Below are 13,102 nucleotides of genomic sequence, written 5' to 3'. Positions count from 1 at the left end.
CAAGTTGGTTGTGTTGCTGTCAGTGAAATTAACCTGTCTGATTTATCTAAGGGCTAAACATTAGTTTTTCATGTTATATGTGATTCCACAACTTTTGTTTTGACCTTGCAATCATGAGTTTTTCTAAAGATTATGCTTTAATGTTTCTGGATTTTTATCCTGTATTATTCTAATTAATAAGTGATCTTGAGAATTTTTCTTCTGAGTTCAAGTTACATAGGTACTTTCTAATTTTGGTAGAAGGTCTGAGAAAACAGAAGAGATCTCACCGGTCCTACTGTAATTCAGGAGCCTAAGGCTCTAAGTGAAAGAGTAGTTATCTACCTTTACATCAGTCATCTGTACCAGCTGGTGATTTTAGAAACTCATATGGGTCTTGGTGCCGATTGCTGTGTCTGCTTCAAATTGCATTTCCACTTCACAGCCCTCCCTAGGGGTGTATTTATGTGGTAGTGTTTACAGATGATTAATATTTAAATAGAAATATGCCACTCGAAGGTCTTTTCAAGGAAAGGAAGCTGAGGTGGAAGAGTGAGTGTGCTGGCAGCCAACCCTCTTCTTGTGGAATTCCAGAATTTTCAGAGAAGCCTTGGCAGCCTTACCATTCATTTCAATTAGAAGAAGCTGGCCATTGTTATTCACGAAGTTTGGAAATAGGAAATTTTAATCATATAAGTTTTCTTAGAATGTAATATACTTGGTTAAAATTATGAATATTTTAAGATTACAGAAGAGTTTAGAGAATAACTTAACAAATACCCATATAGCTGTCATCTACTTCTGTCAAATTCCAATATTTTCCCAAACTTCACAGGCTTTTCTTTTTTAAGAAATAAAACAAAATAGGTACAGTTGAAGCACCCTGTATAATCCTGCCTGATTCTGTTTTCTCTCTTTTTCCCTTCCTCCTCACAGGTAACCACTGTCCTGATATATATTATTATATAGAAGTATAGTTACATACAAGATTGGTTCATTTTCTGTGTTTTCAATTACATATATTCAATTTTATGTGTGTGTGTATATGTATGTGTGTGTGTGTGTATATATATACACACACACACACATACATATACACACACATAGCATCATACTATAATATTTACCATTCTGCAAGTTGCTTTTCATTCGTTCAGCATATTAACAAGCATGTTGATATTTGTAGGTTGGTCATTAATCATTTAGCTGTTATATAGTACTCTGTTATATGTATCTATTATAATTTATACATTTCCTATTGGTAGGTGTTTAGATTTCTGGTTGTTTTGCATTTACAAACAACATGGAAGTGAGTATTCTTGCAGAGATCTTCTTGTGTACTTGTAAGAGAGTTGTTGTGGGCCCTAGGGTCTAGGATATATACATAGAAGTGTAATTGCTGGGTTGAAGGGTGTATGCATCTTCAGCTTTACTAGATACTGCCAAATTGTTCTTTAAAGTACTTGCATTATACTCCCACCACTGGTGTATAAAAGTTTCTGTTCCATGCTCCAGTCATTCTTGGTTTTATCAGACTTAAATTCTTGGCATATGATCGGCGGGTAATGACTTTTCATATTGCTCTAATTTGCACTTTACTAATTATTAATGAGCATAAGTACCATTCATGCACACAACGGATGAACTGAGTACTGCTAAGTCCCGTGTGCTTACATTCTAGTAAATGGAGGCAGAAAATGAACAGACAGGAAAATACACGGTATCTTAGATGGTAATAAGTGCTGTGGAGAGAGAGAAGAGAGCAAGTACCTTGTGGATCACTGGAGGAAGAACATTCCAGGCGGAGAGGATAACAAATGAGAAGATCCTTGTGTGTGACATGTTCACAGAATCACAAGGAAGCCAGGGCAGCTGAAATAGAGTAAGCAAGGGGGCAGTAGGAGGTGAGGTGAGAGAATGAATAGTGAGCCTCATAGGCCATTATGGAGACTTTGTCTTTTACCTTGAATGTGATTGCCATCTGAAATGTGAGGATTTTGAACAGAGGAGAGACATCATCTCATTTAGGCTTTAAAAGGATCATAGAGTGTTGTGGTGCTGAGAGGAGACTGTAAGAGAGGCTAATGGGAGAAACAAGGAGACTAATTAGGGAGTCGTTATAATTCAAGCAAGATGATGGTGACTTAGTCCAGGGTAGAGATGAAGGTGATGAAAAGTGTTCACAGTCTGGATATATTTGTAAGCAGAGTCAACAAGGTATGCCGATATTTTATATGTGGGATGTGAGAGAAAATGTACGAAAGTTTTTGGCCAGGACAGTGGGAAGGTTAGAGTTGCCATTCATTGAAAGAGATTCCTGGGAGAATCAGGTTTGGGGAGAAGAGAGAATTCAGGAGTTTGATTTTGGGCAAGCAAGTTCTAGATGCCTCCTTAGCATTTAGGTTAAGATGTTGATGAGGAAGGTAGATACATGAGTCTGGAATATGAAGACGTCTGAGCTAGAGGCAAGGATGTCAGCATAGAGGAGGGGTTTAAGCTGTGAGATTGGATGAAGGGATGAATGTGGAGATAGAAAAGAAGTCCGAGAAGATCCCTGGGTCAGCCCAATGTTCAGAGGTCAGAAAGATGACGCTTACCAACAAGAGAGACTGAAAATGAGTGCTCGGTTGGGAGGAGGAGAACCAGAGCAAGTAGTGCCCTAGAAGCCTAGTTTGGAATCTGTTTCAAAGAAGGATTGGTTGGTGATGTCAGATATGCTCTGATAGATCAAGTAAGGTGAGTGCTGAGACTTGACCTTTGGTTTTAACAATATGGAGGTCATTAAAGACTTTCACAGGAGCTTTTTCTGTGGAGTAGTGAGGAGATAAAGACTAGGTTGGTGGGGCTTCCCTGGTGGCGCAGTGGTTAAGAATCTGCCTGGCAATGCAGGGCACACAGGTTCAAACCCTGGTCTGGGGAGATCCCACATGCCACGGAGCAGCTAAGCCCATGCGCCACAACTACTGAGCCTGTGCTCTAGAGCCCGTGAGCCACAACTACTGAGCCCGCATGCCACAACTACTGAAGCCCGTGCGCCTAGAGCCTGTGCTCGGGAACGAGAGAAGCCACTGCAATGAGAAGCCTGTGTGCTGCAACGAAAGAATAACCCCTGCCCGCTGCAACTAGAGAAAGCCTGTGCACAGCAATGAAGACCCAATGCAGCCAAAAAAAAAAAAAGACTAGGTTGGTATACCTTCAGAGAATGGGAAGACAGGATTTGGAGATAGCAAAAATAGACACCTCTTTTGAAGAATTTCTCTCCACGGCAGAGTAGAGAAATGGGACTGTTGCTAGAAGAAGACACGGGATTAAGAAAGTTTTTTCAAAGATAGGGGCTATTATAGCGTGTTTGATGCTGATATGAGTGATACGGTGAAGAGGGAGAAATTGATGATGTATGAGAGAGGGGAGAATTGCTGGAATGAGGTTGAGCAGATGAAAGGAGATGGGATCTAGCATACAGTGGAGGGACTGGTTTTAATAGGAGCACATCCATGGTGGCAAAGGGAAGGCAAGAGTACTTTGGCACAAATGTAGGTAAACTGATAGATTCTGACTGCTTTTATTTTCTCAGTGAATTAAGAAGGGGGAAGGAGGTGTAGAAGTGAGATGAGAGGAAAAGGTGTGATCTAATCATTCAGGACAATAGAGAAATTGTCTATGATTACAAGGCCGCAGCATGGCCCACTTGGAGTCAGTGGTCATTGGTATATAGTGAGGTCAGTCAGCAGAATTAAACAATTCACCTGTGCAGATAAGGTGGAGGTAGGATTTATCTAGGATTGGGGTTTGCCTGGTGGTAATGATAGAGGAAGAGGGGTCAAGATAGTTGAGGGTGTGTTCAAAAGAGTGGGATTGTAATGATGGACCACGAACTCTAGGTTGCGTGAAGGGGACAGTAAAAGGTGGTAGGATCAATGGATGGTAGAACTGGGGTTTAAAATACTGGAGTAAAGGAATTTCCCTGGTGGCACAGTGGTTAAGAATCTGCCTGCCAATGCAGGGGACACGGGTTTGATCCCCGGTCCAGGAAGATCCCACATGCTGTGGAGCAACTAAGCCCGTGCGCCACAACTACTGAGCCTGTGTGCCACAACTACTGAAGCCCGTGTGCCTAGAGCCCATGCTCCACAACAAGAGAAGCCACTGCAACGAGAAGCCCACTGCACCGCAACGAAGAGTAGCCCCCGCTCGCCGCAGCTAGAGAAAGCCCGTGCACAGCAACAAAGACCCAATGCAGCCAAAAATAAATAAATAAATGAATAAATTTGTATTAAAAAAAGTACGGGAGTAAAGATATTTGAGGAGGTGAGCTGAAAAAATGAGGGGGTGGCTGGAGAGTAGGATGCTGGAAATTGAGATTGTGAAGGGGGTCAAGTTATTGGCTACGACAAGTTCTAGGGTATGACTGTGTGAATGAATAGCTGTAGTCAAGTGAAGGACCAGATTCTGAGAGGAGAGGAGGATGTCAGGGATCATCTGTGCGGATAATTAAATCATCATTTTGTTTCTAGGAATTTATCCATTTCTTCTAGGTTGTCAAATTTGTTGGCATATAATTGTTCATGGTAGTCTCTTATGATCCTTTGTATTTCTGTGGTATTGATTGTAATGTTTCCCCTTTCATTTTGGACTTTGAGTCCTTTCTTTTTGTTTTTTTTCTTGATGAGTCTAGCTAAAGGTTTGTCCATTTTATCTTTTCAAAGAACCACCTCTTAGTTCATTGATCTTTTCCATTGTCTTTTTAGTCTTTATTTCATTTATTTCTGCTCTAATCTTTATTTCTTTCCTTCTATAAACTTTGGGCTTCGTTTGTTCTTTCCTTTCTAGTTCCTTGAGGTGTAATGTAAGGTTCATTTGAGATTTTTCTTGTTTCTTCATGTAGGCATTTAAGTTTTGTTTGTTTTTTGTTTGTTTTTAACATCTTTATTGGAGTATAATTGCTTTACAATGGAGTGCTAGTTTCTGCTGTATAACAAAGTGAATCAGCTATACATATACATATATCCCCATATCCCTTACCTCTTGCGGTCTCCCTTCCACCCTCCCTATCCCACCCCTGTAGGTGGTCACAGAGCATCAAGCTGATCTCCCTGTGCTATGCGGCTGCTTCCCACTAGCTATCTATTTTACATTTGGTAGTGTATATATGTCCATGCCACTCTCTCACTTCATCCCAGCTTACCCTTTCCCCTCCCCGTGTCCTCAGGTCCATTCTCTACGTCTGTGTCTTTATTCCTGACCTGCTCCTAGGTTCATCAGAACCAGTTCTTTTTTAGATTCTATATATATGTGTTAGCATACAGTATTTGTTTTTCTCTTTCTGACTTACTTCACTCTGTATGACAGACTCTAGGTCCGTCCACCTCACTACAAATAACTCAGTGTCATTTCTTTTTACACCCCATAAGTTTTGCTATGTTGTTTTTCCATTTTCTTTTGTCTCAAGGTATTTTTTTGTTTCTTAAGTTATGCATTTTGATAAGAACAGTGTTGGAGAGAGTATCACAGCCACGAGGTAAAACCATTAGGGAGTGAGGTTGGGGGTGTCATGTTAATGACCGCAACAGGAGAATTAGGGATGGTGTGGTCTGATAATGTGAGATTGAAAGCTGGAATCTTAGGGAGCAGGTGTGATGGTGGTTTGGAAGTGGCAATGAGAAATAAGAGCATCTCTCTTGCCTCCAGCCTAATGGGGGGAGGAGTGTGAGAATAAAGACAGCTGGACTGAAGAGGGCTGCAGGGAGAGCCAGGTTTCAGTTGGCAGTGGCTTTCAACCCTGGTTGCATATTTAAATCACCAGGGAGAGCTTGTAAACATACCATTTCCTGGGTCCCAGCCCCTGGAGATTCTGACTCAGATAGTCTGAGGTGGAGCTCAGGCTTAGGTAATTTTTTAAAACTCCCAGGTGGTTGTATGTGCAGCCAGGGTTGTGTCCCAAGCAGGAATGTCTGAGAAAAGGTTGAGTAATTGGGGATGATAGAGGTGTTTTTGAGGGCATTAGGGAAAGGATTCTGGAGTTCGAGAGGGGTGGGACTTCTTTTCAGAGTTTATTGGCCTTTTGAGTTTCTGTGAATTGCCTGTTCTTACCTATTACTCTCTGTTTCTATTGCTGAATGGTTGATTTTTGTTTTGGTTTGAGCTTGTTATTGAAGTATTTCATGAATACTGATAAAAGTACGCACCTGCACACATTGTCTAATGAGCACCCAAATCAGGAAACAGAACGTTACTAGCCATCCAGAAGCCACTTGTTCCCCCACCCATTCTAGTCACTGTCCCCTCTGCTAGGGAAGATTTGATTTTTAAAAATCAGATCTTGGGCTTCCCTGGTGGCACAGTGGTTAAGAATCTGCCTGCCAATGGAGGGAACATGGGTTCGATCCCTGGTCTGGGAAGATCCCACATGCCACGGAGCAACTAAGCCCGTGCGCCACAACTACTGAGCCTGTGCTCTAGAGCCCGCGAGCCACTACTGAAGACTGCGTGCCTAGAGCCCATGCTCTGCAACAAGAGAAACCACGACAATGGGAAGCCCGCGCGCTGCAATGAAGAGTAGCCCCCGCTCGCCGCAACTAGAGAAAGCCCGCGCGCAGCAACGAAGACCCAACGCAGCCAAAAATAAATAAATTAAAAAAAAAATCAGATCTTACGCTGCCTGCCTTGAACAAGATTTCATATCAAAGTGTACTCACCTTAGGTTATATGGTGAACCAAAATGATACATGATACATAGAAGATGGCTTGAAAATCCAAGATAACACTTCATATGAAAACTGGCCTCCTGGCAGTGTATTGTAGTTGGAGACCCATAAGAGACCATGGTCTTTTCTGCTTTCTCTCTCATCAGCTCTATCCCCCCTGTCTGACTGGAAATGAGCTCTTTTGGCAAGTGGAAACATGCTCTAGGTGACGAGGGCCTCACCCAGTTATCCAGGGCAGTTCGGGTCTTCCGTACCTGCCTGACTGTGGTTCTGAGTCTGGGGTTAGGGCTTGCAAAACAGCCCTTAGTCAAGCCCTAAGTCAGGCTTGAGTCAGGCAAGAGCTCTGAGGAATGGCCCCCGTGGTTTTGCTTAACTGTGGCGTATGTCTCATGGATGTAAATTGCCAGGTTCTGCTTTCTGGCAGCTGTTGATTTCCAGTACTTTGACCACTGCTGTTAAAAAAAAATTATAAAAGCTGGAGTTTTGATCTGTAGAATGAGCCACACAGTGAACTTAATTTTTCATTTCTTGACGGAAAGCCGGGAAGCAGAAGCTGTAGGGCATTATGATGAAGCCTTTTTATTACTATCAGGAGCAGGAAATGCCAGTTTCTTTTATTTTAGCTATACCTTTAGCATCTGTTGAAAAATAAAGATTGAAAATAACATCATAAATATTAAAGACCACTGGGAAAAAATGGTAAGGACAAAAATACTGCTTGCTTGCTTTCAACTCTAGTCACCTTGTACCACATTCTCTAAAATTCTTTGAAGTTTAGAGGAGTACAATATCAGAATATTGTTATAATTAATGTACCAATAACTTACTAATATTAAATTTCTTGCGTGAAATATTTTCATTCTCCTGGGAGTTTCCTTATACTGTACTGTTACAATAGTGACAAAGCTCAGGTGCTCTGTGACATTGTATGACAGTGAGTAAAGACAGCTTAGGATGTTGAATGGCCATATAGAAAGTCTTCCCACCTTTGTCCTAGGAAAGCCTTTGACCTTAAAACAAGGTAATTTGAGTAGAAAGATCAGTGGTTGCCAGGGGTTGGCAGGGAGGGAGGGATGAATGGGCAAAATCAAGAGGACTTTGAGGGCAGTGACACTGTTTTCTATGATACTGTAATGGTGGATACATGTTGTTAATACGTTTGTCAAAACCTATAGAATGTTAACGCCAAGAGTGAACCCTGATGCAAACTATGGACTTTGGATGATGACGATGTGTCACTGTAGGTTTATTGATTGTAATCAGTGTCCCACTCTGGTTCAGGATGTTGATAGTGGGGAAGGCTGTGTGTATGGGGGCAGGGGATACATGGGAGCTCTCTGTACTTCCTGCCCAACTTTCCTGTGAACCTAAAACTGCTCTAGAAGTAAAGTTTACTATTAAACAAAAAATCATTTTACAGGCTCTTTTGATGGCATGTTGCAATATTTAACAAAACTTTCTAATGTAAAATTATTCCCTTATCCATCATAGGGCGTTCATTTGACAGTGTACGCCTGCTTCTTAATATTTGCCCTCAGTAGATGTGAAAAATAGCTGTTATCCTCTCAAATACTAGAACCTTGTTATTTTACAGGTGAGCAAACCTAGGCCTTTAGAAAATATGGGGACTGGGGCTTAGGTTTCCAAATGTTTAATTCATTGTCACCAGAACCACAACTTTCCTCCCATGATCACTCTGTAAATACTGTAGCCCTGATTCCAGCTATGATGTCCTTAGACTGCTGGCTCCACATAGCTTTCTTTTACACATTCACCATTTAGAACAGGCAGTCATGTACAAACCCTGTAGCTCTCTCCTCACTGTATAAATTACCCAGATAGATTTATTTCTGAATTTCCAAAGCCTACCTTACTATTATTTATGTAAGTGTTAATTGAGGCCAAAAAGTGGATATCTGGATTATTATTTTAGAGGAGATATCCCTTTACTTTTAGGTTACCTGTAATTCTTTATACTTTTCTGTATTCCTCTGGTACATTTGTGTAGGATTTTAATGATTATAATCAGTTCTTTCTGGCAAAAAGCCTAGGTATTGTTTCTGGACATTAAGTTATATTGAATGCCTGAGAATTGCTACAATCAGTAAGTATTCACATATCATGGGGCAATATTCTTGTGTAATAAGGATAAACTACATAGGATATTTCAATACTTTATCTTTTTAAAATTAGTATTCTGAAATCATGTAGACTGGGCATTTGATTATTTTTTTTGTTTTTAAGGTTGTGTTCTAGGTGTTTATTAATATGTTAGTTACCAGTTTCATAACTTATAATTTGTCCTGAATGACACTTCCTGCTTCCTAGGAACTGGTTCCTCCACTGTTCCCAATCCTTCCTCCCCAGCACCAAAGATTGGTTAACCTAAGATTTTCTTTCTTTTCCTAATGGTATAATATTATCATTTTATATATTTTAATTATTAGAATCATCAAAATATGTCGTCTGTTGGCTTTTTAAATTTACATGGATTAGTCAAAAATTTAAGAACTGATGCTATAGAGAGTCAGATTTTCCCACATACTTAGTGTTTACAAGGTATCATTTATTTGACTTCAAAATAAAAAAGTCTGCTATTCTCCATTCCCATGGGAAGATGAAATGCTAAGCCCTGGTTTTAAATTTAAGGAGAGTAAACTTCTGGTCTCTTTATTTCCTTTCTCCCCTATTACATTACATCATAGCACTTTGACTTGGAAGAGACTTTAGAAGATAATTTAAATCAACTTTTTCATTTTGCAGAAGAGAAAAGTAGGACACAGCAGTTAAGTGACTTGCCTAAGTAAGATCTTGCAGTTAGTACCACATCTTGGACTCAAACCCTGACCCTCTCCTAACCCCCCCCCTTTTTTGTGTCTTTGTGCTTCTCAGTGGCACTAAGTTTCCCAGCCGCTCTATGCTGAGCCAGTCCAATCTGCAGTACTGTTGATGCTTTCTTGGCAGCCTTGTCCACACCTCTTCCTGAAGATCTACAGAATCACAGACTTGGAATCACAATGGCTACCTGTATTTCCCCGAATCTGTGCTGTTTCCCCTCTTTAAACAGCATTGCTTTATTCATGGAAATCAGTAGAGACGTCCCTATGGAAAGCTGCTGGCAGCGCTGTGGTAGGCAGAGTAATGTGGTCGTCATCCCCTCACCCCTGCCAGTATGTTCACATTCAGACCTTGGAACCTCTGAATATGGTAGGTTACATGGTAAAGGGGAGTTAAGATTGCTATTCACCTGACCTTAAAATATGGAGATTATCCTGGATTAATTTGGGCATCCCACTGTAATCATGGGTCCCTAAAAGTGGAAGAGGGAATTGGAAGAGAGAACCAGAGATGGCAGTGTGAGAAGGTCTAGGCCTGCTGTTGCTAGCTTTGAAGTTGGAGGGAGGGGCCACAGTCAAGGAAGGAGGACGACCTCTACAAGATGGAAAAAGCAAAGAAACAAATTCTTCCATATAGCCCCCCAAAAAGATGTATCCTACTGACAACTTGATCTTAGCCCAGTGAGATCTGCGTTAGACTTCTGATTAACAGAACTGTAAGATAATAAATTTGTGTTATTTTAGGCCACTAAGTTTGTGGTAATTTGTTACAATAGCCATAGAAAATGAATGCAAGCATTTATACCGCTCCTCAGAAAAAGTCACCCACTTGGCTTTCCCGCTTCCCTCATCACCTGATTATTTCATTGGCTGCCTTGATTTCCCTTATGAATCCTGGCTCCATGTTTGTCACCTAGATCCTTGGGTAAAACAACCCACTGTAAGACTGTCTACTCTCACTCAGCTCTGACTATCCTTAAGACACACCTCCTCAGTATTTGCTCATTGGCTTTAAAAACCACAATCCATGTTAAGAGGCTATGTAAAATTTTGAAACTATTCCGTTGTTGTCTGCTACTTTCCAGGAATTCAAGCTCAGGCTGATCCAGTAGTGCTAACCGCCCTGCCCTAACTCTTAAGAAATTTTTTTTTGTCACTTTGTAATGCTTATCAGGGAAATTACCTGTATGGCAAAAAATGCAGTTGCTCATAGCTTCCTATTTATGAAAGAGACCGAGTGAAATGTATATCTTGCTTCTACTTCACAGAGGAGGAAAATGCTGGGCCATTGCCTGGTTACCTATTTTATTGGGCTGACTTGCTCAGCAGGCTGACGTGCATGTTTGATAGCCCTACTTGCCAGGATGTAGCCAACATGTCTGTTAGCTCCTGCAAATGATGTAATCCTTGACTGGGTACAGCACCAAGTTTTTCCGCATTGCACAATGACTGTTGTAGAGTTAATTGGTATTGGGGGCTTGATTTTGCAGAAGCCTCAGGGGGTCAGTGTGATATGAATTAGGACAACTGACTCCCCCAGCCTTTTCAAATTAATGTTATTCTCCATGTGGCTGGGAGGCTTGAATTCACCCAAAGTGTCTGTCTTCTCAGCACATTCTATGTTAGGGCTGCCAGAAAGGCAGAATCCGTAATTCTGACTTTCTGCATTTGTTCACTCCCTGGCAGCGAAATTTTTTATTGACGCAAAATTTCTTGACCCACTGTGAAGTGAGGACCTTTCTGGGCCCTCCTTCCTGCACTATCCAGTAATTTCCCAGGTATAGGGAAGAGGCTATTTTATATTTTTGTAGACCTTAGGAACATTAGTGTCATTGACCAACTAATTCTTGCAGATGATATATCATTGAGTCTTGCTTTTTTTCTTTTATCCATTATGATAATCTCTGCCTTTTAAGCATAGTGTTTAGACAGTTTACATTTATTTTCAATATGATCAAGTTTAAATCTGCCGTCTTGCTCTCTGTTTTCTACGTGTCTCATCCTTGTTCCTCTTTCTTCATGTTTTTCTACTTTCTTTTGGATTAATAGAGTATTTTTTTGTGATTCCATTTTATCTCCATTATTGGCTGATAGCTATACCTTTTGTTTTATTACTTTTAGTAGTTACTCTAGGGTTTATATGTCTAACTTTATTAATTTACCTTTAGGTAATATATATACCATTTCACACAAGAATCTTACAACAATATACTTCCATTCTGCACTCTCATCTTGTGCTATTTTTATCATATATTTTATTTCTTCATGTTATAAACCCACATACTTTATTATTATCAAGTTTGCTTTAAACAGCCAATTTTTTCCAGCCTTATAATTGACAAAACTGTCATATTTAAAGTGTACAACATGATGATTTGATATTTGTATAGATTGTGAAAGTATTTCCACAATCAAGTTGACACAACCATTACCTCACTTTTTGTGTGTGTGTGTGACAACCCTTAAGATCGACTCTTTTAGCAAATTTCAGTTATATAATACCAGAATATAGTCACCATACTGTACATTGTGCTGTGTTTGCTGCAGTCATGCTGTACATAGATCCTCAGGATTTATTAATCTAACAGCTAAACATTTGTACCCTTTGACCAACCTCTCCCCATTTCCCCATCCCACCCCAGCCCCTGGCAACCACCCTTCTACTCGGTTTCTGTGCGTTCAACTTCCTTTTAAGATTCTCCATATTGGTGGGATCAGGCAGTATATTTGTTTCTCTGTCTGGCTTATCTCACTTGGCATAATGTCCTCCAGGTTTGTCCATGTTGTTGCAAATGCTAGGATTTCCTTGTTTTTTTATGGCTCAATAACATTCCATTGTATTTACATCTCTTTAAACACAGTTTTATTTGCATACCGAGCTTTGAACACATCCCTTCACTGGAAGTGTGGGGCAGGGGGGGTACGCATGGGGAGCCTGCCACTGGGTGGGAGTATGTGTGAGTGAGGTGCACAGATGGGGAAGTGCAGGGGAGGTATCCCCAGCAGCTCAGGGGTGGGCTTCCTGATGCTGTCCTCGAAATGGTTAATAGGATCCATGTCCCTTTGACCCATTCCCGGCTCTGGCAGCTGTTCTCTCAGCCCCTCTCTGACCGCCGTTGTTCAGCTCACCTCAGTGCCCTGGATGGGGCAGGAAAGAAGTGGGCCCCTTTGGCAGCACCTTGTACAGCTGGGGGAGCTGGGCACGCACTCACATGCTCTCACTTTCCCTGGTGGGAGAAATTGTTGGCGAGAGGCACTGAGCCGCACCACCTTGGGGAGGGGTTAATATGTTCCTTTTACCTTCCTCACTGCATCTAATCTCTGCTGTTTTTGCTCCCGTAGCGTGCTGGAACTTCTCTGCTGGACTTTGCAGTTGCACAAAAGCACTCTTCTCGGTAGGTGATCGTCTTAATCATTGGTCTTTGGGGAAAAGACAGTAGAAAGCTCCTATTCTGCCATCTTGCTGATGTCACTTCAATTAACCTTTAAAAAGATTAAAAATGAGACAAAAATGTCCTTAACAATTAGCCATGTATTTTACATTGTAGGCCTCTATTTTTGTAGTTCCAAATTTCCATTTGA

At 41.0% G+C, this 13,102-nt stretch overlaps 1 protein-coding gene across 11 annotated transcripts in view; it reads left to right on the top strand.

Annotated features, from left to right (window-relative positions):
• LOC115860926 (cytochrome c oxidase assembly factor 1 homolog) overlaps positions 1–13,102 on the top strand; it is a 242,806-nt gene that overhangs the window by 180,281 nt on the left and 49,423 nt on the right. For 9 of the 11 annotated variants that reach the window (XR_009565157.1, XR_009565156.1, XM_060304850.1 and 6 more), the window contains one exon: positions 12,863–12,915. The exons of the other annotated variants lie outside the window; for them this stretch is intronic. Coding sequence is in view for 5 of the 9 variants with exons in the window: in XM_060304850.1 (XP_060160833.1) it covers positions 12,863–12,915 (53 nt within the window). In the remaining 4 variants the exon portion in view is untranslated. The remainder of the gene's footprint in view (positions 1–12,862; positions 12,916–13,102) is intronic. 11 annotated transcript variants of the gene reach the window in all.

This window comes from Globicephala melas, chromosome 9, assembly GCF_963455315.2.
Source record: "Globicephala melas chromosome 9, mGloMel1.2, whole genome shotgun sequence".
NCBI lineage: Eukaryota > Metazoa > Chordata > Mammalia > Artiodactyla > Delphinidae > Globicephala > Globicephala melas.
Note: the sequence above shows the minus strand (reverse complement) of the source record. Positions and strands in the feature narration are given on the sequence as shown.